Raw genomic sequence first — 19,176 nt, 5'->3', positions numbered from 1 at the left:
TTCCCTCCCAGCTGGAACACACTAATGAGCACACAATAGGTGCTCCATATGGAGCGCCTTCGGAGCACCTATTGTGTACCACACACACACACACACACACACACACACACACACACACACACACACACACATACACACAATACTGAATAAGGCTTAACCCTCTAACAGCCGTTTAAACTTGTGGGGTCCAGCATTTTGGATCTTCAAGGTTGTCGGACTCCACAAGTGTAGTGAGCTCTCAGTTTTTGGACCCGATGAATATAGTAAACATACACACACAAAAACACACTGAATTACAGCTTTAAGTTATGTGCATGCTGATGCAACCTATATCAGCTCATTACACAGTAATAAGCTCATATCATGGAAAACTGGACTGTCCAGTGGAAAAGAATAAAAAGCCTAAAACCAATCTCCAATCTGTAGTCTCTGTTTTGGATTAAGACGTATTGCATTAACACACATCTTCAATGGCCACAAATACCAACACAGTCTGACCATTCACCATGACTTTATTACATCAGTGATATGACTTGGTGATTCCAGGATTAATACTTCAGGATTCCAGCCCTATGTAGGTTGTGATCAATGCTTGTCATTTTCTTCCAAATCTGCCAGTCCTTTACGTCTTACGTTATTTTGTAAAGCTGGTCAGGTATCTGCTGAACTGCAAGTGCAGCATGGTAACATGTACCAGATGTCCGCCTACACAACCCAACACATTCTCTCTTCTGGCTTTGACTGGAAGAGACAAAACGACGGAGTCTGAGCACTTCCTTATTGCTGAAACACACGAGGTCAATAGGAAAAGTATTAGAAGTGGCATTCACAATAAGACCTAAATATGCAATAAAAGCCCACTCATTCTTTGCTTATAGACTCACATTTACATTTAAAGGGGCTAATAGTAAGTTTTGCTAGTGCTACATACCCAACATTAGCATTATATACATAATACGTCCTCTGAGCAGCGCTGCTTCTTCAGGGCAGCCTGGACGCTACTGTGACTCGGTATTGGAAAGTGACGAGACAGGGCTGGCTAGGGCAGAGCTAGCTAGTTAGCATGCATTAGACAATAGTTAACACTGGTGTTGCTTTCCATCACTGGAGAAAACTCTTAGTGAGTAAAGGAATGAAGTTTGATGCTGAACTCACAACGTTTCTTCTAGACTGGTAAGTAAAGAGCTGTTCATGCTAACGCTGGCTACGTTGGAATAGCAATACTTAAAACAATAGTTCCTTCCAATAAGAAAGAAAGAAGGTGGTGAGAGATAAAGAATGCTTATCTTACACGGTATCTGTGTGAAGCTGCAGGACTTCATCATCAGTGTGGAGAAAGTATCTCATCAAGCATCTCCACTCTCTAAGTCAACACATCTGTCACTCCCCTTCACCACATCCTCATCTACCAATCCCTCCCTGCCTCCTTCCATTCACCCCGCCCCTCCCTCCCACCAGGCACCCATATGCTCTCTCCCTCTACACGCTCACCCCTACCCCCACTCCGACCCCATATCTCCCCACCAGTGAGCCAAATGGAACGTTCTAGGGAGTACTGCAGTACAGAGGTGGACTGAACCATTGTGCGTGTGGTGGGTGGGTGGCAGCAGGGAGGAGTGCTGCAGAGAAAAGAGGAGGGAGAGAGAGGCAGCGCTACCCTCTCCAGCTCTAATCTCTGAGTCCCGTCTCTGTGCGTTGGTGCTCTTTATATATAGAGAGTTATGTTTCAAGGATATGAATTAATTTGAAGATAGATTTGTGTGAGCTCAGGACACCATCAGCTGGATGTAAACTTCAATTTGACTCTGTTCTGGTAAGTTGTTTTCAATGTAGTTTGAGTTGCTTGTGTTGTATTTGACTTGGTCTGGATTAGAGCTGTAGTGAGCTCTGTATGTAATGTGCAGATCTTAAATTATAAAGGAGAAAATGATTATTTGATGGAGTCTCAGCACTGAAATTACCCTGGGATATGATTTATTTTAAGATTTTGGACACAACCAGATATTTAAAATTCTTATGGTGGTTTATATATGTGTAATTCTCAGATAAAATGCAGTTTATCTTGTGCAATGTATTTGTAAGTCTTGTTTTTAACTTCCAGACTGAGCAGAGTAGATAATGTACTGTTTAGAGTATGAGCAGATCAGACATCAGAACTTTTGCTCCAATAGTGGATCCACAGCTCTATGTGACTCACGCAGAGAAAAAAAAAACATAGTAGATGACAAACATATCGAGGACAGTGAATCTAGAGTCCTTAACAAGGTGCAAAGTAAATGAGAACATGAATCTATTAATAACAAACAGGAAGCACGAAAGCTCCTATTCAGCAGGGATTGCTTGCTAACAGCATTATGTAATCAATGCACACACACACACGCAAACACACTTCTCATATTTCATTCTTTTGCTTGCGATACGTATACTCCATTTAACAGCATGAGCATTTGTACCGTGGGACAAGGACTTCTGTTGTGTTGTTGCTGTTACTGTTGACTCATTCGCTGTGTAACAGGGACTTCCCATCAAACATTTAGAGGAGGAACAGCTGGGCTTCGGTCTTTGTGTCTTTACTGTCCTCCATAAATGAGCTATGGCAAAGCTTCTTCTATAGTAATGACTGTAAAGTCACGCAGACGGTACATCTGTCAGGGCTGTAAACATACCCCCATAAAACCCCTCGTTCTGATGCTAAAAAGCAAATAATTCATTGTGTTGTTTTCCTTCAAAAAGAGTAAAAATTGTGAAGAATGACACAATAAGAAAGGATTATGTTGATTGACCTCTAAAGAGTAACAGAATTGGCCGACAAGTCCTCCAAACCTTGTCACCTCTAGAGCTTGTCATCCAAATGACCATTGTGGGTCTCTAGGGATGACAATGTCTTTTTTTATTTTTTTTATTTATTGCAACACAAAAGACAGAACATTAACAAGACAGAAAAAAACAAAACAATGAATACAGGACAATGGGATGGCAGCGTTTCTTGCCAAGCCAGTTTGATCCATAGATGACTGGCACAAATTCTACCATAGACTGTCGTGGTCCCCAGCATCCCCTGACCCCCCTTTTGTGCCTCCAGCAGGTTGATATAGTCACTGTTGAATGTTTCATGTTCCCCTCAGGTTCAGTTGTAGTAAATTTGACTGGTTGACTTTTACTTCAGCATGTTGGGATCATGTTAGCTTGTTGAAATTAACTCTGCACAGCCTCCAAAGCTGCATCATGGCAGACTCCTTGTCTTGTTTGATTCAGTGCCCCAAACAGTAGAACAATATTCATGCAGCCACTTGACGTCTTTGTCAGGCAGAGGTACAATATACAAGTAATTTAAGACATTTTAAGAAATTACAAATCTCAAATTGGCACCAGTCGTAGTGGCCTGATGTTTTTTACATGTTTTGAAAAGTCCCATATAGTCTAAAGGTAGATGTCCGTGTGTTGTTTGATTATAAAGCAGGTCTAGGTTCTATATTAATACTGTGAAAGGATCAAAGCCTCAGTCCACATAGAAATTCACACAGCCGTCAGGACTTCTGGAACTTTGTGATGTCACAACAAAGCAGTCACCACTCTCACCTGTGCCCCAAGCCCCGCCCACCTGGACCCAACATCCAACCTTGCTCTTTACTTACAAATCAGAAGAGAGGCTCAGAGCATGATGGATTACTACGTCATTGACCTGCGAAATTCCTGCAATGTGACTTTCATAACACAGCGAAATGAATGTGTAAAGAATGTAAAATAGAAGATTTGTGGTAAACATGGAAAAACACTGACATGGCCCTTTAAAACCAGCTGATGGCTCATATTTGATCACACTGCTGTGCCAGAGTGCAGCTTAGGCTACTTCTGCTCTGATTTGAAACAAGAGACTGCACTGTACCTAAGTGTGTGTGCGCGTGTGTATGTGTGTGTGTGTTTGTGTGTGTGTGTGTGTGTGTGTGTGTGAGGTCTCTTCCTGCTGTAGATAGAAACGTGATGAATTATTAATCCTGTCTAAGTGACTTGGCTGACTCTGTAGCTTTCTCCTCAGCTTCCTCTTCCTCATGGGTCTGAGCCTGGTTGTTTTTTGTCTTTTCTGCTCACACAGTTTAATACATCATTTTCTTTATTAAATCAATAGGATGAAAAGGTTGTCATCATAAGAGACTGCCTGTCGAATACAGCAGAGGTGTAGCTTCTCAAAGCACGATAAAGCATCTCTGTTCCCATTAGGACACAAGTGTTCTGTCTAGTGTTTACTGAGGAATGTTTTCAGAGTGGGTGATTTGTGGTCTCTCTAGTGTTTCCTGACTCTGTCCTTAGGGATTTGGTTATGACCAATGGAAACAGCTGTTCTGAGGTTAATTATAAAAAACAGACTTGAAAAACCGAAATTTTACTTTCATTAGCAGATTGAAGATTTGAAGATTGTATTTCACTACACGTATGTCATATGAAAAGTCATGATAAACAGTGTGAATTCGCAATAAGGAGCCACATTAGCAGCTGGTTTGTCTGTGGACAGAACACCAGCAAATACAACAGCAGATTTATTTTCATTTAGTGGATTGTTCTGTAATAAAACTCTGATCACAGAGTAAATTAGCGTATTCAAACTGCTGATGAAACCAAAGCATAAAACAAAGTCATACTACAACAAGATCCTACAAAACGAAGTCAGACTTCTGTTAATCCTCCGGTCCGTCTGCAGAGTCACTCTTTGAATCAATTGGATTTTTATGGATTTGAACTTCTTTTCTCTGAGCTTTTCAGCCGCACCTTTGCTGTTTTAATACATTTTATCATTCATGTAAAGTGAGTCAGCAACAGTCCACTGCTGCTGCCTCATAAAGATACAAACACATTAACGTTAAGCAGGAAGGGGAACCCGCCCCTCTCAGCGGTGGAGGGAGGCAGACGAGAGAAGAAGCTCTAATGCCATGACAGGGCAGAGAGCTTTAATGTCAAAACAGAGCAGAAAATGATTAACATTGATATTGAAATTGAGGATTAGCAATACATATACAATTATAAGCAAATATCATTATTAATTATAAAAATACAATGTAATAAAAATTGTAATAAAAATTAAAGAACAATTACATTCAATTCAGCTGATGACCACACTGGACAGAAAGGTCGTCCATGATGTTTGGAAGGAGCAAGTCTAGATAGAATAACATGGGCAGCTGTAATACTGTTATACACTTACTACAGAGCTTGTCTTGCTTAGTGTTTGACAACAGTCAATATGTTTTACAGCTAATACGTCTTTTCTCCCACACATAAGGATAAACTCACAATACATTTTTGTTCATTTTTCTCTCATTTCCTTATATTTCTTACATTTCCTTATTATATATTTGCTTATATTTATATTTATGGCCTAGCTGTGTCCAGTCTGAACATCATCAAAGTTTTCCTCAGGCTTCTGTCAGTCTCAGTGGTCAGGTCGTCTGCCACCATCTACTCCCTGTTGAGAGTCAGATACAATTTTGATTTACTTTGTGATCTGGTGGTTTGCTTCTAATATTTGATCTGATTTTCTTTGTGTTTTGAGATGACGCGGTTGGTTCCGATTGTTTGCTGTTGGTCCTGAAGGGGTGGTGTGTGCATGTGTGTGTGTGTGTGTGTGTGTGTGTGTGTGTGTGTGTGTGTGGGCAGAGCCTCAGGACTCTTATCTTTGTTCAAGTCTTGGTCCTGAAGATCCCTGATTCAAGGTTTTTATAAGATTTCATGGCTTGTGTCTAAATTGTAATTATAACTTAAATAATTAATAATTAATAACTCATTTAATTATTCAAGCATATCAGCCAAGTTCTGCCCCGCAGGCTCTGTTGACTGTCTGTGAACTCTGAGTATGTGTTTGCACAGATCTGCAGGGCTTCCATGTTTTTCCCACTTTGATCTCGACTGGTTGATGGACCCAGACTTCACTACCACTTAATATTAATGGGTCTATTACTGAATTCATAATTGTCCTCAGTGTAATGTCAGTCAGGATGTTCTTCTTGTGTCAAATGATACAATTTATTTTTCACAGAACTGGATCGTTGTTGAAAAGGTCAGTGTTTTGGTTCTTTTCCATATTTGCAGTTGCTGTCCACGTCTGACTGAACTTGTGGAGGATGTCCAGCTCTGCTGTGAACCCTCTCTGGAGGGGGACAGGAGAACCAGGTGTTCAGCAGACATCAGACATTTGACCTCTGAGTCCTGCAGAGTTTCACCAGCTGTTGTGGATGTTTGCAGTTGTTCTGCAGATGTTTTTATACATACAGTATGTCGGAGAGGGTCCGGCTCATGTTGCTGCTTCTTTTGTTTTCTAATTTGAATTGCGCGTCTGTCATGGGTTTTACCTCCTCTGAAGATGTGGCCAGATGTGTGATGGTTGAATCCATCCAGACCTTCAGCTGGTGATGCTGCAGAGCTTCACACCCACACAGCTGCTGACACACGTCCCTCTGTAAATCTGAGGCTCACACCTGTCGCCGCTTTCAAATCCAGGTGTGATGAGACCGTTGGTCCAACTCTGAGGAAGAAATCCCTCAGTCAGAGTTAGACTCAATCATTTTAGAAAGGTTTTCTGTGCAGTGTTTTGTTTAGGATCCATCAGGCCCACGAGCTTTTCTGCTTTTGAAGGTCTTTAATTTTGTTTTCATCTCGTTCAGAGTAATGAGGAAATCTAAGATGTTTTGGTTTGTCTGAATATCAGTTCCATATGTTATAGTTGTTCAGGTACCTGTTTGGTTTCTCAGTCAGTTCCTGGTGGTTTTGGTTCTAATGGTCTGAAGATGTTGAGTCCACATGTCTCTGTCCTGTAGCAGCAGCTGCTCAGGCTCAGACTGTCACAGAGGTTCACTGGTCCCAGAACAGCTTCGAAGGAGGCATCACTGTTTCTGAGTGTGTTTTATCTTTGTGGTTCTTAGTGTATTTGTATTTGTGTTCTACATCACTGAAGCTGTTTGTGATTGTGTTTCAGGTCAGATCATTTGTTTTTTCAGGTTTTGACAGACAAATCAAATCAAACCTGTGTTTTATTTTTCTTTTATTCTTTTCTTTTTATTTTGTTTGTAGTTTGAATTTTCGCTTTATTTACTTTATACTTTATTTACTTCTCTTGAAGGCCTCATTTATACTTTGGACACATATTGTTTCAGTAGTAGGAGAGTAGCTTTATTCTATAAACTCTTCTGGTAACGGTTTACTCTCTTCACTCTTCCTCTTGGTTTTGCTCGGTGCTGTCTGGGGCCCGTCTATGTCCTGGGTTTGTTGAACAGCTTTTGTGTGTGTGACATTGTTGTGTTAGAGGAAGAGGGTGATTTGGTTTGGTCCGATGAAGGGGTTTGGGCTCTGACTGTGAATACACTGACAGAGAAAGGGTCCATGATCATAGGTCATATATGTGAGCAGTAAGTGAAGCCTCCCACAGAGTCTCCTCCCACCTGACTGTTGACAGTGTTCAGACTGAGGCTTCTGCAGAGGTGTAAGAGCTCCTCCCCATTTCTGTCAAGTGTCACAGTTGTTTGTGGGAGGCGGGAGAACGTGATGCAGGCAGCGATTATGTAACTGAGAAAACAATTCAGTGCTGCATGAGACAGGTTAGACTTTTCTGTACTTGATAAACTGTGAGCTCACAAAATCCTGAGTTTATAAATCACTATGTTTTGAATCAAAATTCCTGACCAGTCCAGACAAAATAATCCCATCACAAGCTCCTGTCAGTGGTTTTTCTGGAGCTCGTGATCACATCACGATCTCCATCAGCAGTTTCTCACAGTTTCCGAGGAGCTGTAGATCTTAAAATTTCAATGTTTAGGACTTATCGTTTATGTCGGCTTTAAAGAGACTGAGAGTTCAAGCTTGACCTTTTCAAGATCATGTGATGTGATGGAAAGCTCCAACAACAACTCCAACTCATAGACTCATAGACAGCATTCAGACCGTTAGTTTTAGTGCATGTAGATGTTTGTGAGTGTATTTGTCTGATTTCTGTGTCACAGACAGACAAATAAACTCACCTTGATGTGGATCTTTTTATTTGTATATCAGCACAGAGTGGAGCACAGGAGCCCATCTTGGAACTCGACCCAGATTCTGCCTTTATGGCTCAGACTCAGGTAATAGGGATTCGTCTTTGGTGACTCGGACTCGGACTCAAACACTTTGACACTGGAGCCTCAACTCAGACTCAGGGTTTAGTGACTCCTCCACAATACTGTCCTACCTGAGCGGGAGCCTTGTCCACCATTTTTAATCTTTTTACACAAGTTAAAAGTTTCTGCAACAAAATTCAGTCAATTACCAACTTGGTCCAGTAAAAAAAAAAAATTGTAAACATTATTAAACTGACTCCTGAAGATCTTCACCAAAAAGACATGAAAAGTGTTCAACAGTGTTTCTGGCTTAGCATGGATGTGGCTAAGCGCGAGCTAGCATCTACACACAGCTGGTGACTAAACTTACAGCAGATCATCCATCGTCAGGCGGGACGTTTCATGAGTAAGTGATGAAATCCAACAGTGGGAATGGTTTGAGTTTGCTCAGGGAGCTCTGCAGCCCAGATGCAAACAGCAGCAGCTCACTGATCCTGACAGGAGCTGTTGTTTACTGGACCAGCAGAGCAGCTCCTGGGAGGCGCAAAGAAAAAGACAAAGATTGTTTTGCAGTTTCTGTCTGACGGTTTGTTATCCCACATTTTTATTAAGAGACAAAAGTAAACACATATGCTCACTCACTCTCCCTCGCTCGCCCACACAGGTGTGTTTCCTGTGTCTCTCTCTTCATGATGCTGTCTCATCACAACACATGGAAAATCAGACACTGAGCTAACGAAGGACACCTTACTTCTGTTGTAGACTTAAATGAATGAATGCCCTTTCACCTATCAATTCTATTTTTTTTGACAACTTATTCTGATTTTTTTATTGGTCCTTCACTGTGTCGTTCCTCTTTAGTCATGAGTGTATTTTACCTATGGTTCATTCATTTGTATGTTTTTGCAGAACAGAGGACGTTTCTCTGTTTACTTTCAACCTCTGCAATCTATTCAAGTGTGATGGTGAAAAAGAAAGGCTCCAGTGCACATGGGGAGAAGAGATTTTCAATGAAGTCGAGACACACCTTTCCATATTTAAAGATGTTGAGAACGACGTGGAAACTGCTGTTCAAAGCAGATTATTTGATATGTTTTATAACATATCCGGAGAGGCTCCTTTAAACCTTTCATACTTGGTCTGGTTACCAACTATTGGATGGACTACTATGACATTAGCATGGCTGATTCTGTAGACTCTTAGTCTTTATGTTGATATCATTCATGGACAGGATAACAAGGCACAGTAAAGGTCTGAAACGTGTCTTGGTGACATTAGATTAGTATCTTTACGACAGTTTCATCCATCTGGCTTTACTAAACTTTCCTCCCTGCACATTGTATTACTTCGAGGTCGAAAGTGAGGCCAGTTTTGGACAGAGCTTGCGGCACCAGCTGCAGTAATATCAGTGTTGTATTGTTAAGAGAAGCCATTACAGGTTGAGCTCATTCCAACCTCACTCCTGGTAACATACGGATGTGAACGGCTGAGATCCTGACTGGGGAGGACTTAATTATTTAGCTCCTGCTTCTTTGCATTAAGGGAGCCAGTCAGTTGGTAAGACTGTCCCAGAGGACGGTGTTTGCTCTGGGCAGAAATGACTCGGAGAAGTCCTCGGAGTCACTTCACCAGACTGTAGGATGTTGCGGTCCCTCTGACCTGGATACGTGTTTAGAAAAGGCACAGACGGACATGATCAATATATACTCTCCGAGCACTTCATTAGGAACACCACACTAACACTGGGTAGTTCCTCTCTTTGCTCTCAAACAGCCTCAGGTCTTCATGTCATGGATTAAACAAGACGTTGAAACTTTCCTCGGAGACTCTGCTCCATATTGACATGACTGCATCACATCATTTCTGCTGATTTGTCAGCTGCACATTCAAGCTGCCAATCTCCTGTTGTACCACATCACAAACGTGTTCTACTGGATTCAGGTCTGGAGACTGAAGTTCACCGAACTCATCAAACTACTGCACTTAATAAAAACCAAATAAAAAGCTTTGCACCTCAATCTCTAGAATTTAGAAACTGGTGAAAAGACAATATTTTTTAAAAGTGCAACCAAACAATGTTGAGGAATATTTATTCCTTATCATCTTTTCCTGCACTCTGTAAATGAACGTTAGCATACTCCAGACTGACATTCAGGGGGAGGAAAAGGTTAAAGTTGCTGAAACCTGCAGACACTCTGCTGACTCTGCTATCAGATTAATTATGTTTCTTTATTAGGAGAGAGTCGGTCAATACAGCCTGATAAAGCTGAGTCGGTCATGTGACGGAGACTCTAACCCACTCCGACCAGACTTTAATTTCCTGCTGGCCACCTATCAGTAATAAAACAACCATCACCGTTCACCTGTCAATCACATCGTTTATTACTGCTGACTCATCACTCGCCAGACTTTCTTTTCTTTCTGTCATTCTGTGTCTTTCACTCTCGACAATCTGTTTGTGGTTGTTATTTGTTATTTATAAGATGCAAGAACCACAAGAAAACGTTATTCAAATTGAATGCACTGCCATAGAAAAACCAGACATGACAAGAATTAAAAGAGATATTTATTTATTGTATTTCTGTTTTGTTGTCTTTCATTTGCTGTGCTGTTTTTTTTTTTTTTAACACTTCTTGTTTTATACATCCTCCCCTAATATCCTCACATGTCAATCAAAATCAAAACCTCACCTGTTGTCGACCTCAGCTTGCTGGAGTCACAGCTGTCTGGTTGAGTGACAGTGACTCTTTCAAATAGTTTCAAAAGACTTTTCCTTTTATGAGTTGTGTCGTGTATAAAAGCACATATGACGGTGGGAAAGTTACCCGCAGTTGTTTTAGCGCAGAGTTACCCAGGGTGCAACAGGAGGGCGAGGGAAGGGGCGACTGTGGCTCAGGAAGCAGAGCAGGTTGTCCGCTCATTGGAAAGTCGGTGGTTTTGCTTCCTGACTCCTCTGGCCCTCATGTTGAAATATCCTTGAGCAGGATACTGAACCTCTGATTTCCTCTGTGTCACTGGTGTGTCAGTGACAGGAAAAGTGCCGAGCGAGTGTGTGCGAGTGTGTGTGTGCGAATGGGCGGATGTGGCTCGTATCGCAAGGCACTTTGAGTAGTTGATAAGACTAGAATAGAGCTGTATAAGTGCAGTCCATTTACCATTTATATGGTAGAACTTAAACAGTTGAACAAGTGCAGGCATCCAATGGCCATCCCCCCAACCACTAATGGTGTAGTGCTGCTTGCCTGATGGAGTCATGGTCTATCCAATGGTTTTGAAGAAACCACACAACAGACAGGAACACTTCTTTATGTATCACAGCAACCTGTTTTAGCTGATAAACAGAGCGGAGGATCCTTCAGCGCGGCCTCTTACCTTTGGAATGGTGCATCTGAATCAGCAAAGTATCAATACAACAGTCAGGTCCTGCAGTAATTCTCTCGTCTGCCCTCACATCATCAATCGAACAAGATAAATACATTATCTGGTGCATCTGTGGCTAAATGTGGATACATACTGTCATTATTAAATATGACACGAGTGATTCTGAAATCTTAATTCCCTGTTTACCTGCTGATACAAGGGATGAGGATACCTACTGTCATGATGATGATGATGATGATGATGAATCAAGTGGAAATAATGAAAGCCAGGTACAAACTCCATTTCTCAAATCCAGGTTTATACTGTTTATAGCATCAATAATGTGACACTAATGTTCATGTGATGCTCTGGTACAAATCTGGACTGTCTCTGAGATTTCTGCCTTCACCCCAACACAGTGTATTTCAACACACTTCACCGGTGACAGTTTTCATTTCAAAATTGTAGACAGTTAATTCTGTGTATTATCATATTATCGATCCACCTCCAATGTGCAGGGCACTGTTTCCATATGTTTATAGACCAATGTTGGTGCTGAAATGTGGAGAGGAGTCAGATTTTCAGATTTTGTTCTCTAAAGAAAAACTTTATTTAACTACATTTTTTTTCCATGAAAAAGTGATGTTGTGGTTCTTCTTGTCGGGTGTGAGATTTGTTCACTGTCACTGCTTGGCCTGTAAGAAGAGGCTGTGGATTGCACGAGTGAAATTCGAACTGTTGCTGGCCATTATATAGAAATCTGAGAGTTACATTTGTAACTCTGGTTCCGTGAGTTGTGTGATTATTAGATGTTATATGTAGGCACTGAAACGTCTGAGAATGGCCGGCATCGGTTTAGACAGAGGGAGAGATAGAGCAGGACTGAAGAAGTGATCTGATGGGGGGGTGGGGGGGGTGGGGGGGGTGGGGTGGGGTGGGGGGGGTGTTATGTTGCTCTTTAACAGGATAGTGGCTTTAGTTTATTCTGGGGGGTACGTGCGGTGCAGACTCCAAACAACAGTGAATTGATCTGACTAAAGAGTATTGATGGTGCGTATCCAAAGCCTGATGCTGTAAAAGCTCCATTCTTCTGTCTACGCTGAAGAAAGCCTCCAACATCAACATTCAACACAACACTAATAAAACAATGACATTTTTAAATAAGTAACGTATGGATGGATGGTTGAGATTCTCTCTGCAGTGGGTTTTTGTTCGAGTGTAATCACATGTGAAAGCACAACAGTTCATGTTGAGGGATATGACATCATGCCGGGACCATCACACTGTGACCATCTGCCCTGTTTCCAAAACCCTCCCACTTATCCAACCCAAAATACCACCCGGAGAAATTCCCCTGGTTCTCTGTGTGACCTCCTCTTCACCTAGACATTGTTTATTACATAAGCCTTCACACATAATATATAATATGTCAGAGCAATTTTCATTGTTTACCTGAAGAGAAAGTGCTTGTTGCAGCTACATGTGCCAGATTCTGATGGGTCACAGAATAGAGCAGAACACTGGCAGCAGGCTGAGGCCGAGCACTAACTTCAACCTGTTGGACAGCAGATATTAAACAAAGGAGTTGTCACCCCCCCCCCCCGCCCCCCCCCCCCGCCCCCCCCCCCCCGTCATAAGCACCCTCCTACATATATTATGTTTGCAGTTGTTTTGAACGGTTAAGCCAGTCAGCCAGTCAAACTAAACTGAAAACATGAATAAAAGATTTGATAAGGGATTCATTGTCTGTGAAGCTTATGAATTTGTATTTTATCAAATTTTAGCTCATGAATTTGGGCATTTTATCAACTTTGAACTGGATCCAAAATGAAACCAACTATCAGAACCTGGTGTTACATGATGGTAACTATCCTTGTGATGCCTCCCTCTCTCTCTCTCTCTCTCTCTCTCTCTCTCTCTCTCTCTATCTGTCTGTCTGTCTTTTAAGAATAAATGAACCTGAGAGTATTTCTGTTCACAGGAGTGAAGATCATCTGGACTCTGGAGTCACCACAACAACTACAACCAGAAACTGAGACACACACACACGTTTCAACTACACAACAAAGTGGTTGAAATTGTGATGTTAGATGACATCATCATTACATCATTACCATCTGTAAACTTTAAAAGCCAGTGTCAGGAGCACAGTCACTGTAACTAAAGTGACACAAGCATAACTTTGGTTTTTAGGTGAATTAATTATGTTTATCTCAGTCACTTATTTCTGAATTTAATTCCAGACATAAGTATCAAGCTTAACAAAAGACTTACAGTATAAATCAGCTACCAGCTGAGCAGGGTTAGTAAGCCAACATGGCTGACCCCTACCAAAACAACATGTACCAACAAGGGGGTGACAGCTATGGGACTTACGGAGAAGGTGGCGACTACCCTCCTCAGGAAGAGGACGCAGCGAGCGACGTGACGGAAGGACACGATGAAGAGGATCAGATGTACGAGGGGGAATATCAGGGGATCCCACATCCTGACGAGGTGAAGGTTGCACAGAGAGCCGCACGGTGAGACACGCCAACATTTCTTCTTCTTCTTGTGTAACCCCCCCGACTCTAGGTCCCAACGTCAACGGACCCAGGAAGCAGACATGCTGAGGGAGCTGCAGCACTCCATGAAATCAGGGATTATAAAAACCATCAGTTTAAATTTGCACAATGTTTAATGTTATTGGCTATATGTGTAGTATTTGTAATGGGAAAGAAAATTTATTTTAACTTTATTATGGATTTATTGTCAGACTGCTAGACCAGTACCATGCAACTCGCAATGTCAGAGGTCAGACTGAGAAAGCGAGAGAGAACCGAACAAGACGGCGTCAGCTGTTTCATGTGGCAGATCGAACATGGATTGAATGCTTGTCTCCTGTGTGAAATTACTTTTATAAACTATGATAACCTGCCCGCGGGTCGTATCTCTCTCACCTGTGTCCAGGTCTGTGTAGTTACTATGACAAACAGTTTATTGGTGTTCAGATTTTTTCTTTCCAATATTGTTGTTAGTAACTATCGGATATAAAGGGCGTCTGGTTTATGGCTATGAGAAAATCAAGCATGTTTGAAACTCTGGAACAGCTGATGATGAGGTGAATACCTGACGGGAACGAGCGCAGACAGAGGGCGTAGCAGAAGCAGCAGCTGCTCCTTAGCAGAATTGAGAGTATGGAATTGTAGGACACCAGCGTCTGCAAGCGCTCAGAGCCCAGGACACAGTGCAGGAAAACAGACTTTGGGTTCTGTTCATGAGTGTATATCATGTTCTGTGTCCTGTGTGGACAGCTCAATAAAAATTCAAGTGGTTCAGTCAGATGCACGTTGAGAAATCCGTTGCCCTGACAAACCAGAGACATCTTTCAGTTGGAGACATTCAGGACAGTTTAAACACATTGACATTTCCTTCCTGTTTTCATGACTTGTTATACTCTCTCTGTGTCCCAGGGCTAAAGCCCGAGAAGGCAGAAGCGGCATCTCTGAACTAGAGGAGTTGTCTGAACAGTACGAGGACATCATGGAGGACTGCGGCCACGGGAAGTTCCAGTGGACGCTCTTCGTGGTGCTGGGCCTGGCTTTAATGGCCGACGGGGTCGAATGTTTCGTGGTGGCTTTTGCTCTACCGTCCGCAGAAAAGGATCTGTGTCTGTCCCACGCAGATAAAGGAACGCTGGGTAAGAGCTTCAATGATTTATTGTTGATCACAGTGTGGTTTCTTTGTGAGGAGTGCTGGTGAAGTCTGTGTTGTTGTCTGTGCAGATCTATTTTACAGGAATTATATGAACTCTAAACCTTATTGACCATAATTTGATCCCATACCTCTGTGACACACTACATGAGGTACTCACACCAGACGCTCAACACTCATTAACTCAAAGCAGCATCTGGGTTTATGTTAGTAAAATCTAAAGATTGGTGAAATGCTCAGTTTTAACTGCAGAAAGAAGCAGAGGTTTATTTGAAACAAGCCTTTATTTCTTTATTTCCTTCCTTTTTTCCCCCTATTTCTATTTGCTGATACAACCCAATTAGGAACCTATACTAGCTACTAATTATATCCACTTCCAGTGAAAAGAGTTTGTGTTACTACATCCTCTGAAGCATTGTTTGGACAATACTTTACTTGCAGGAAGTAGTACTGTATCAGAATAGCAAGAAAAAGGCAAGTAACAAAGGAAGACTCAGTAGTTCAGGGGTTTATCCTACAGCAAGATAATGACCCAAAACATACCTCCAGGCTGTGTCAGCGCCACATGTACCTACTGAGCGTGGGCCCGAGGCCGGTTGCACCCTCTGACCACGCGGTTGTTCTGCTCATGGTTAAAACTCCTCCTGCACAGATGTTTCACATGAAAAGCCTCCAAGCAGCTGCCCTGCTTCCCACCTGAACTTGCCTCATCACGCAACTGTCTCCATTCCCATAATTAGTCCCCTCTGTAAACCTACCTGCTCATTTCACTCAATATTTTCCACTGTCTTCATTTCTGCCTTCGTTCCTGTTTTCTGATGATTCATTTTTGCCTGCTCCATTTGTTCTGTTATCATAATCCCAGCAGGGAACAAGCGCAGAATAAAAACCAGCATGTAAAGGAAACAAGACAGGTTGTCTGTGTTGTGATGCAGCATTTCATCACTTCAAGCTCCGTCAGGAAAACATCCATGTGGATAAAAAGGATGCTGTACAGAGGCGTCAGAACATGTTCAGACCGCTTCACTCTTTGCACACTTTATTATGTTTCCAGATTTGATTGTAAAAGATTCAAATTGACATTTTTTGACCATCAACCCAATAATGATTTAGTCTCAAATAAGCACAATCCAAACGAGCCAACTGATAGTGACGGCTGGTTAAACAGCACTGAGGTGTGTGGAATAGAACTGATTCCATCAATACAATGAGACGCATGTTTTGACTTTGTCATTATGTATTACTGAGTGTAGACTCATGGGCAAAATGGCTATTGTATCCATCCAAAATGAAATCTGCAGCACAGTAAAATAGGGTTGCGTCATATATAGGACATGCTGTATGTGATACACATTTTTGCATTTAAACATTTTGCTATGCACATACATAACAAAAGACATGTATGATGTTGTGATCATACATGAGAACAGAATTGATCGAAGACACTGTAAAGTTGAAGTGGGAGGAGTTAACTAGTTGAGATCAGCAGAGTGATGAGTCTTATTGTAGCGATGGAATCAGTTCCACTCACCTCAGTGCGGTTTAACCAGACTTCACTAGCAGCTGGATTTCGTGGATGGTGCTGACTCTCTTATTTGAGACTCTGTCATCATTGGCTTTCCAGCTTTGCTGCAGGATTTATGTCACTTTGCTCCTCTGTCAGGACCGTTACCAGGCTCTTCTCTTACCCTTCATCTGCATCAATGGCACTGAGAATGAAAGTTGAAGAAGTGTTATCCTCCAAGAGGAAACATTTAACAGTTTGAGTTATATATGACAGTCACAAGAGCAAACCAGTGCAATAATGAAGTAATGAGATTAGTCCTGTAATTAAAATATCTGCCAGAATAACTGTCACTGAGACAGGTTCACGTTTTTATTTCATCAACACACTAACAGACTATTATCATTTTAGCTGCATTTTTACTTTAGTTGTATCTTTATGACCAAAACTAATGATAACAACCAGAAACTCAGACTGTGTAAATGTAAATATGTAAATATTTAAACTTGTAAATATGTAAAATAATAATTGTATAAACATAAACATGTAAATAGTCAACTGTACAAACAAAGTAACTATATTTTTGGTAAGTTACCTCAAATATACAAATGAATTAACAACTAAACCTTATTATCATCTTATCATTATCTTAAATTATTGTAATCAAACATTATTGCAAACTGTGTGAAGTCACCAACAATGTATTCATTTGATGTGCTCTGATACACATACACACACACGCACACACACACACACACAGAGGCAGCCAAAGGGAGAGTCAATGAGTTTCCGCAGCAATCGTCAAACTACTCCTGCAGTGTAATTAGCTAATGGGCCCTGAGGAGACAGGCATGAATCAGCTTGTTGGACGAAGTCTGTAATATAAATGGTGTTGTCGTATCGGTCCATATACACTTAGTGTAACTGTATGCAGCATGTGAGCGAGTGTGAACATGTGTTTCGTTGTGAAGTTGAATGGTGTGTGTTATAGCCTGCATCTAAATATACTGTATATCTGGTCTTTTAGTCCTACAGGAGAGAAGGATGAGGAAGAGAGGGAAGACAAGAGATGAGGAGTGGTTAGGAGAGCAGAGATGAAGAGGAAGACGACAGGGAAGAAAAAAGAAGCGCAGAGCAGAGGAAAAGAAGAGAGAGAGGGGAGGATAAAAAAAAAGACATGAGAAAAAGAGGAGAGAAAAAAGGGAAAAGAAATGAAGCAGCTGAAATTAGAAAAAAACAGTAGAGTAATGGAGAAAAGAGAAGAGGAAATTGAAAGAGGAGCAGAGAAAAAGGTGAGAAAAACAGATGAGAGAAGAGGAATATAAGAGCAGAGGATCTGTTGTAGATTTCGATGAGAGATTTGAAGTCGGACTTTCGCTCCAGTCGTAGTGACGTTTATATGAAGAACATATAATAAGTGATTATTAAGCTTGAGCCAGCTCTGTGCCTCAGCTCAGTTCAGCTGAGTGTGTGTGTGTCTGTCATTGACATTAACAATTATGATATGCAGTATGTGTATTTACTAAAATCATGTGACGATGATGTCATTAACAGATGTGTACTGGTAACTGATGTGTCCCAAACCTTCTGTCCCCCTCAGCAAACACCTGACTCAGCAGCACACAGGGTGCTGGGTGCAGCAGAGAAACAAACCAGGGATACTTTCTTTAAAACTTTCTCTCTTTCCCTCCATCTGTCCATCCTCACCCTCCCTCTCCATCTGTCTGTCCATCTCATTATTCTTCCGCACTGATGACTGTTGTTTTCAAGTTGTTCGCACATCTCATTCTCGTGAATGTGATATCTCAGGAATATCATGAGGGAATTCACCTGGACTCATGGAGGAACTGGTTAGATTTTGGTGATCAAAGGTCAAAGGTCACTGTGACCTCACCAAACATATTTTTGGCCATAACTCAAGAAATTCATACACTAATTCTGACACAATTTAACATAAAGGTCTAATGGGATAAAATGTGGTGACATTTTATATCCAGCAGGTCAAAGATCAGCTTCACTGTGACATCATAATGTCCTGCAAAAACACTTGTGGTCATTCATGGTTATTCAGCACTGTAACTCAACAGAAGGGGAGGTTGTGACCATATTTCCTGTAAGTTGACTGGCCAGTGGAGGGATACGACCATGAGGCAGTGATTGGAGTTGTGTTGCTGCAGTCAGACAGAGAGAGACTCTGCTCTGCAGTTTGTGGCTGACTGCTAAAGGGAATGAGGGATCAAACTGAATCAAACTGAATTGATTTTGATCAAGTTCAAAAGTGTTTTTTTTCCCCAAATATTCAATATATGATGCAGTTTATTCATCTGAGGTCCTACATGTCCTCTACCTCCACTCTCTCTCTCTCTCTCTCTCTCTCTCTCTGTCTGTTTCTTCTCCTCCTCCACTATCCTCCTCTCACTCCTGTCTCACACCTCCTCCAATCTCCCACCACTTTTGGCCTGGAGCAGTGTTTCAGACGGGACTGTGTTTGTGTTGAGTCAGCAGACACAGTCAGTGATCGATTCTCTGTCCTGACCTTGG

General features: G+C 41.7%; 1 protein-coding gene across 1 annotated transcript in view; it reads left to right on the top strand.

Moving 5' to 3' along the window:
* Positions 1 to 1,636: 1,636 nt before the first annotated feature.
* LOC130176790 (synaptic vesicle glycoprotein 2B-like) overlaps positions 1,637 to 19,176 on the top strand; it is a 35,261-nt gene continuing 17,721 nt past the window's right edge. Inside the window, exons 1-3 of the mRNA XM_056388102.1 lie at positions 1,637 to 1,813; positions 13,420 to 13,960; positions 14,891 to 15,117. Coding sequence (XP_056244077.1) covers positions 13,755 to 13,960; positions 14,891 to 15,117 — 433 coding nt within the window. The 5' untranslated portion in view covers positions 1,637 to 1,813; positions 13,420 to 13,754. The remainder of the gene's footprint in view (positions 1,814 to 13,419; positions 13,961 to 14,890; positions 15,118 to 19,176) is intronic.

The sequence above is a fragment of the Seriola aureovittata genome, chromosome 10 (assembly GCF_021018895.1).
Source record: "Seriola aureovittata isolate HTS-2021-v1 ecotype China chromosome 10, ASM2101889v1, whole genome shotgun sequence".
In the NCBI taxonomy this organism is placed as follows: domain Eukaryota; kingdom Metazoa; phylum Chordata; class Actinopteri; order Carangiformes; family Carangidae; genus Seriola; species Seriola aureovittata.
The sequence above is the reverse complement of the archived record's forward strand: the minus strand, read 5'-3'. Positions and strand labels throughout refer to the sequence as shown.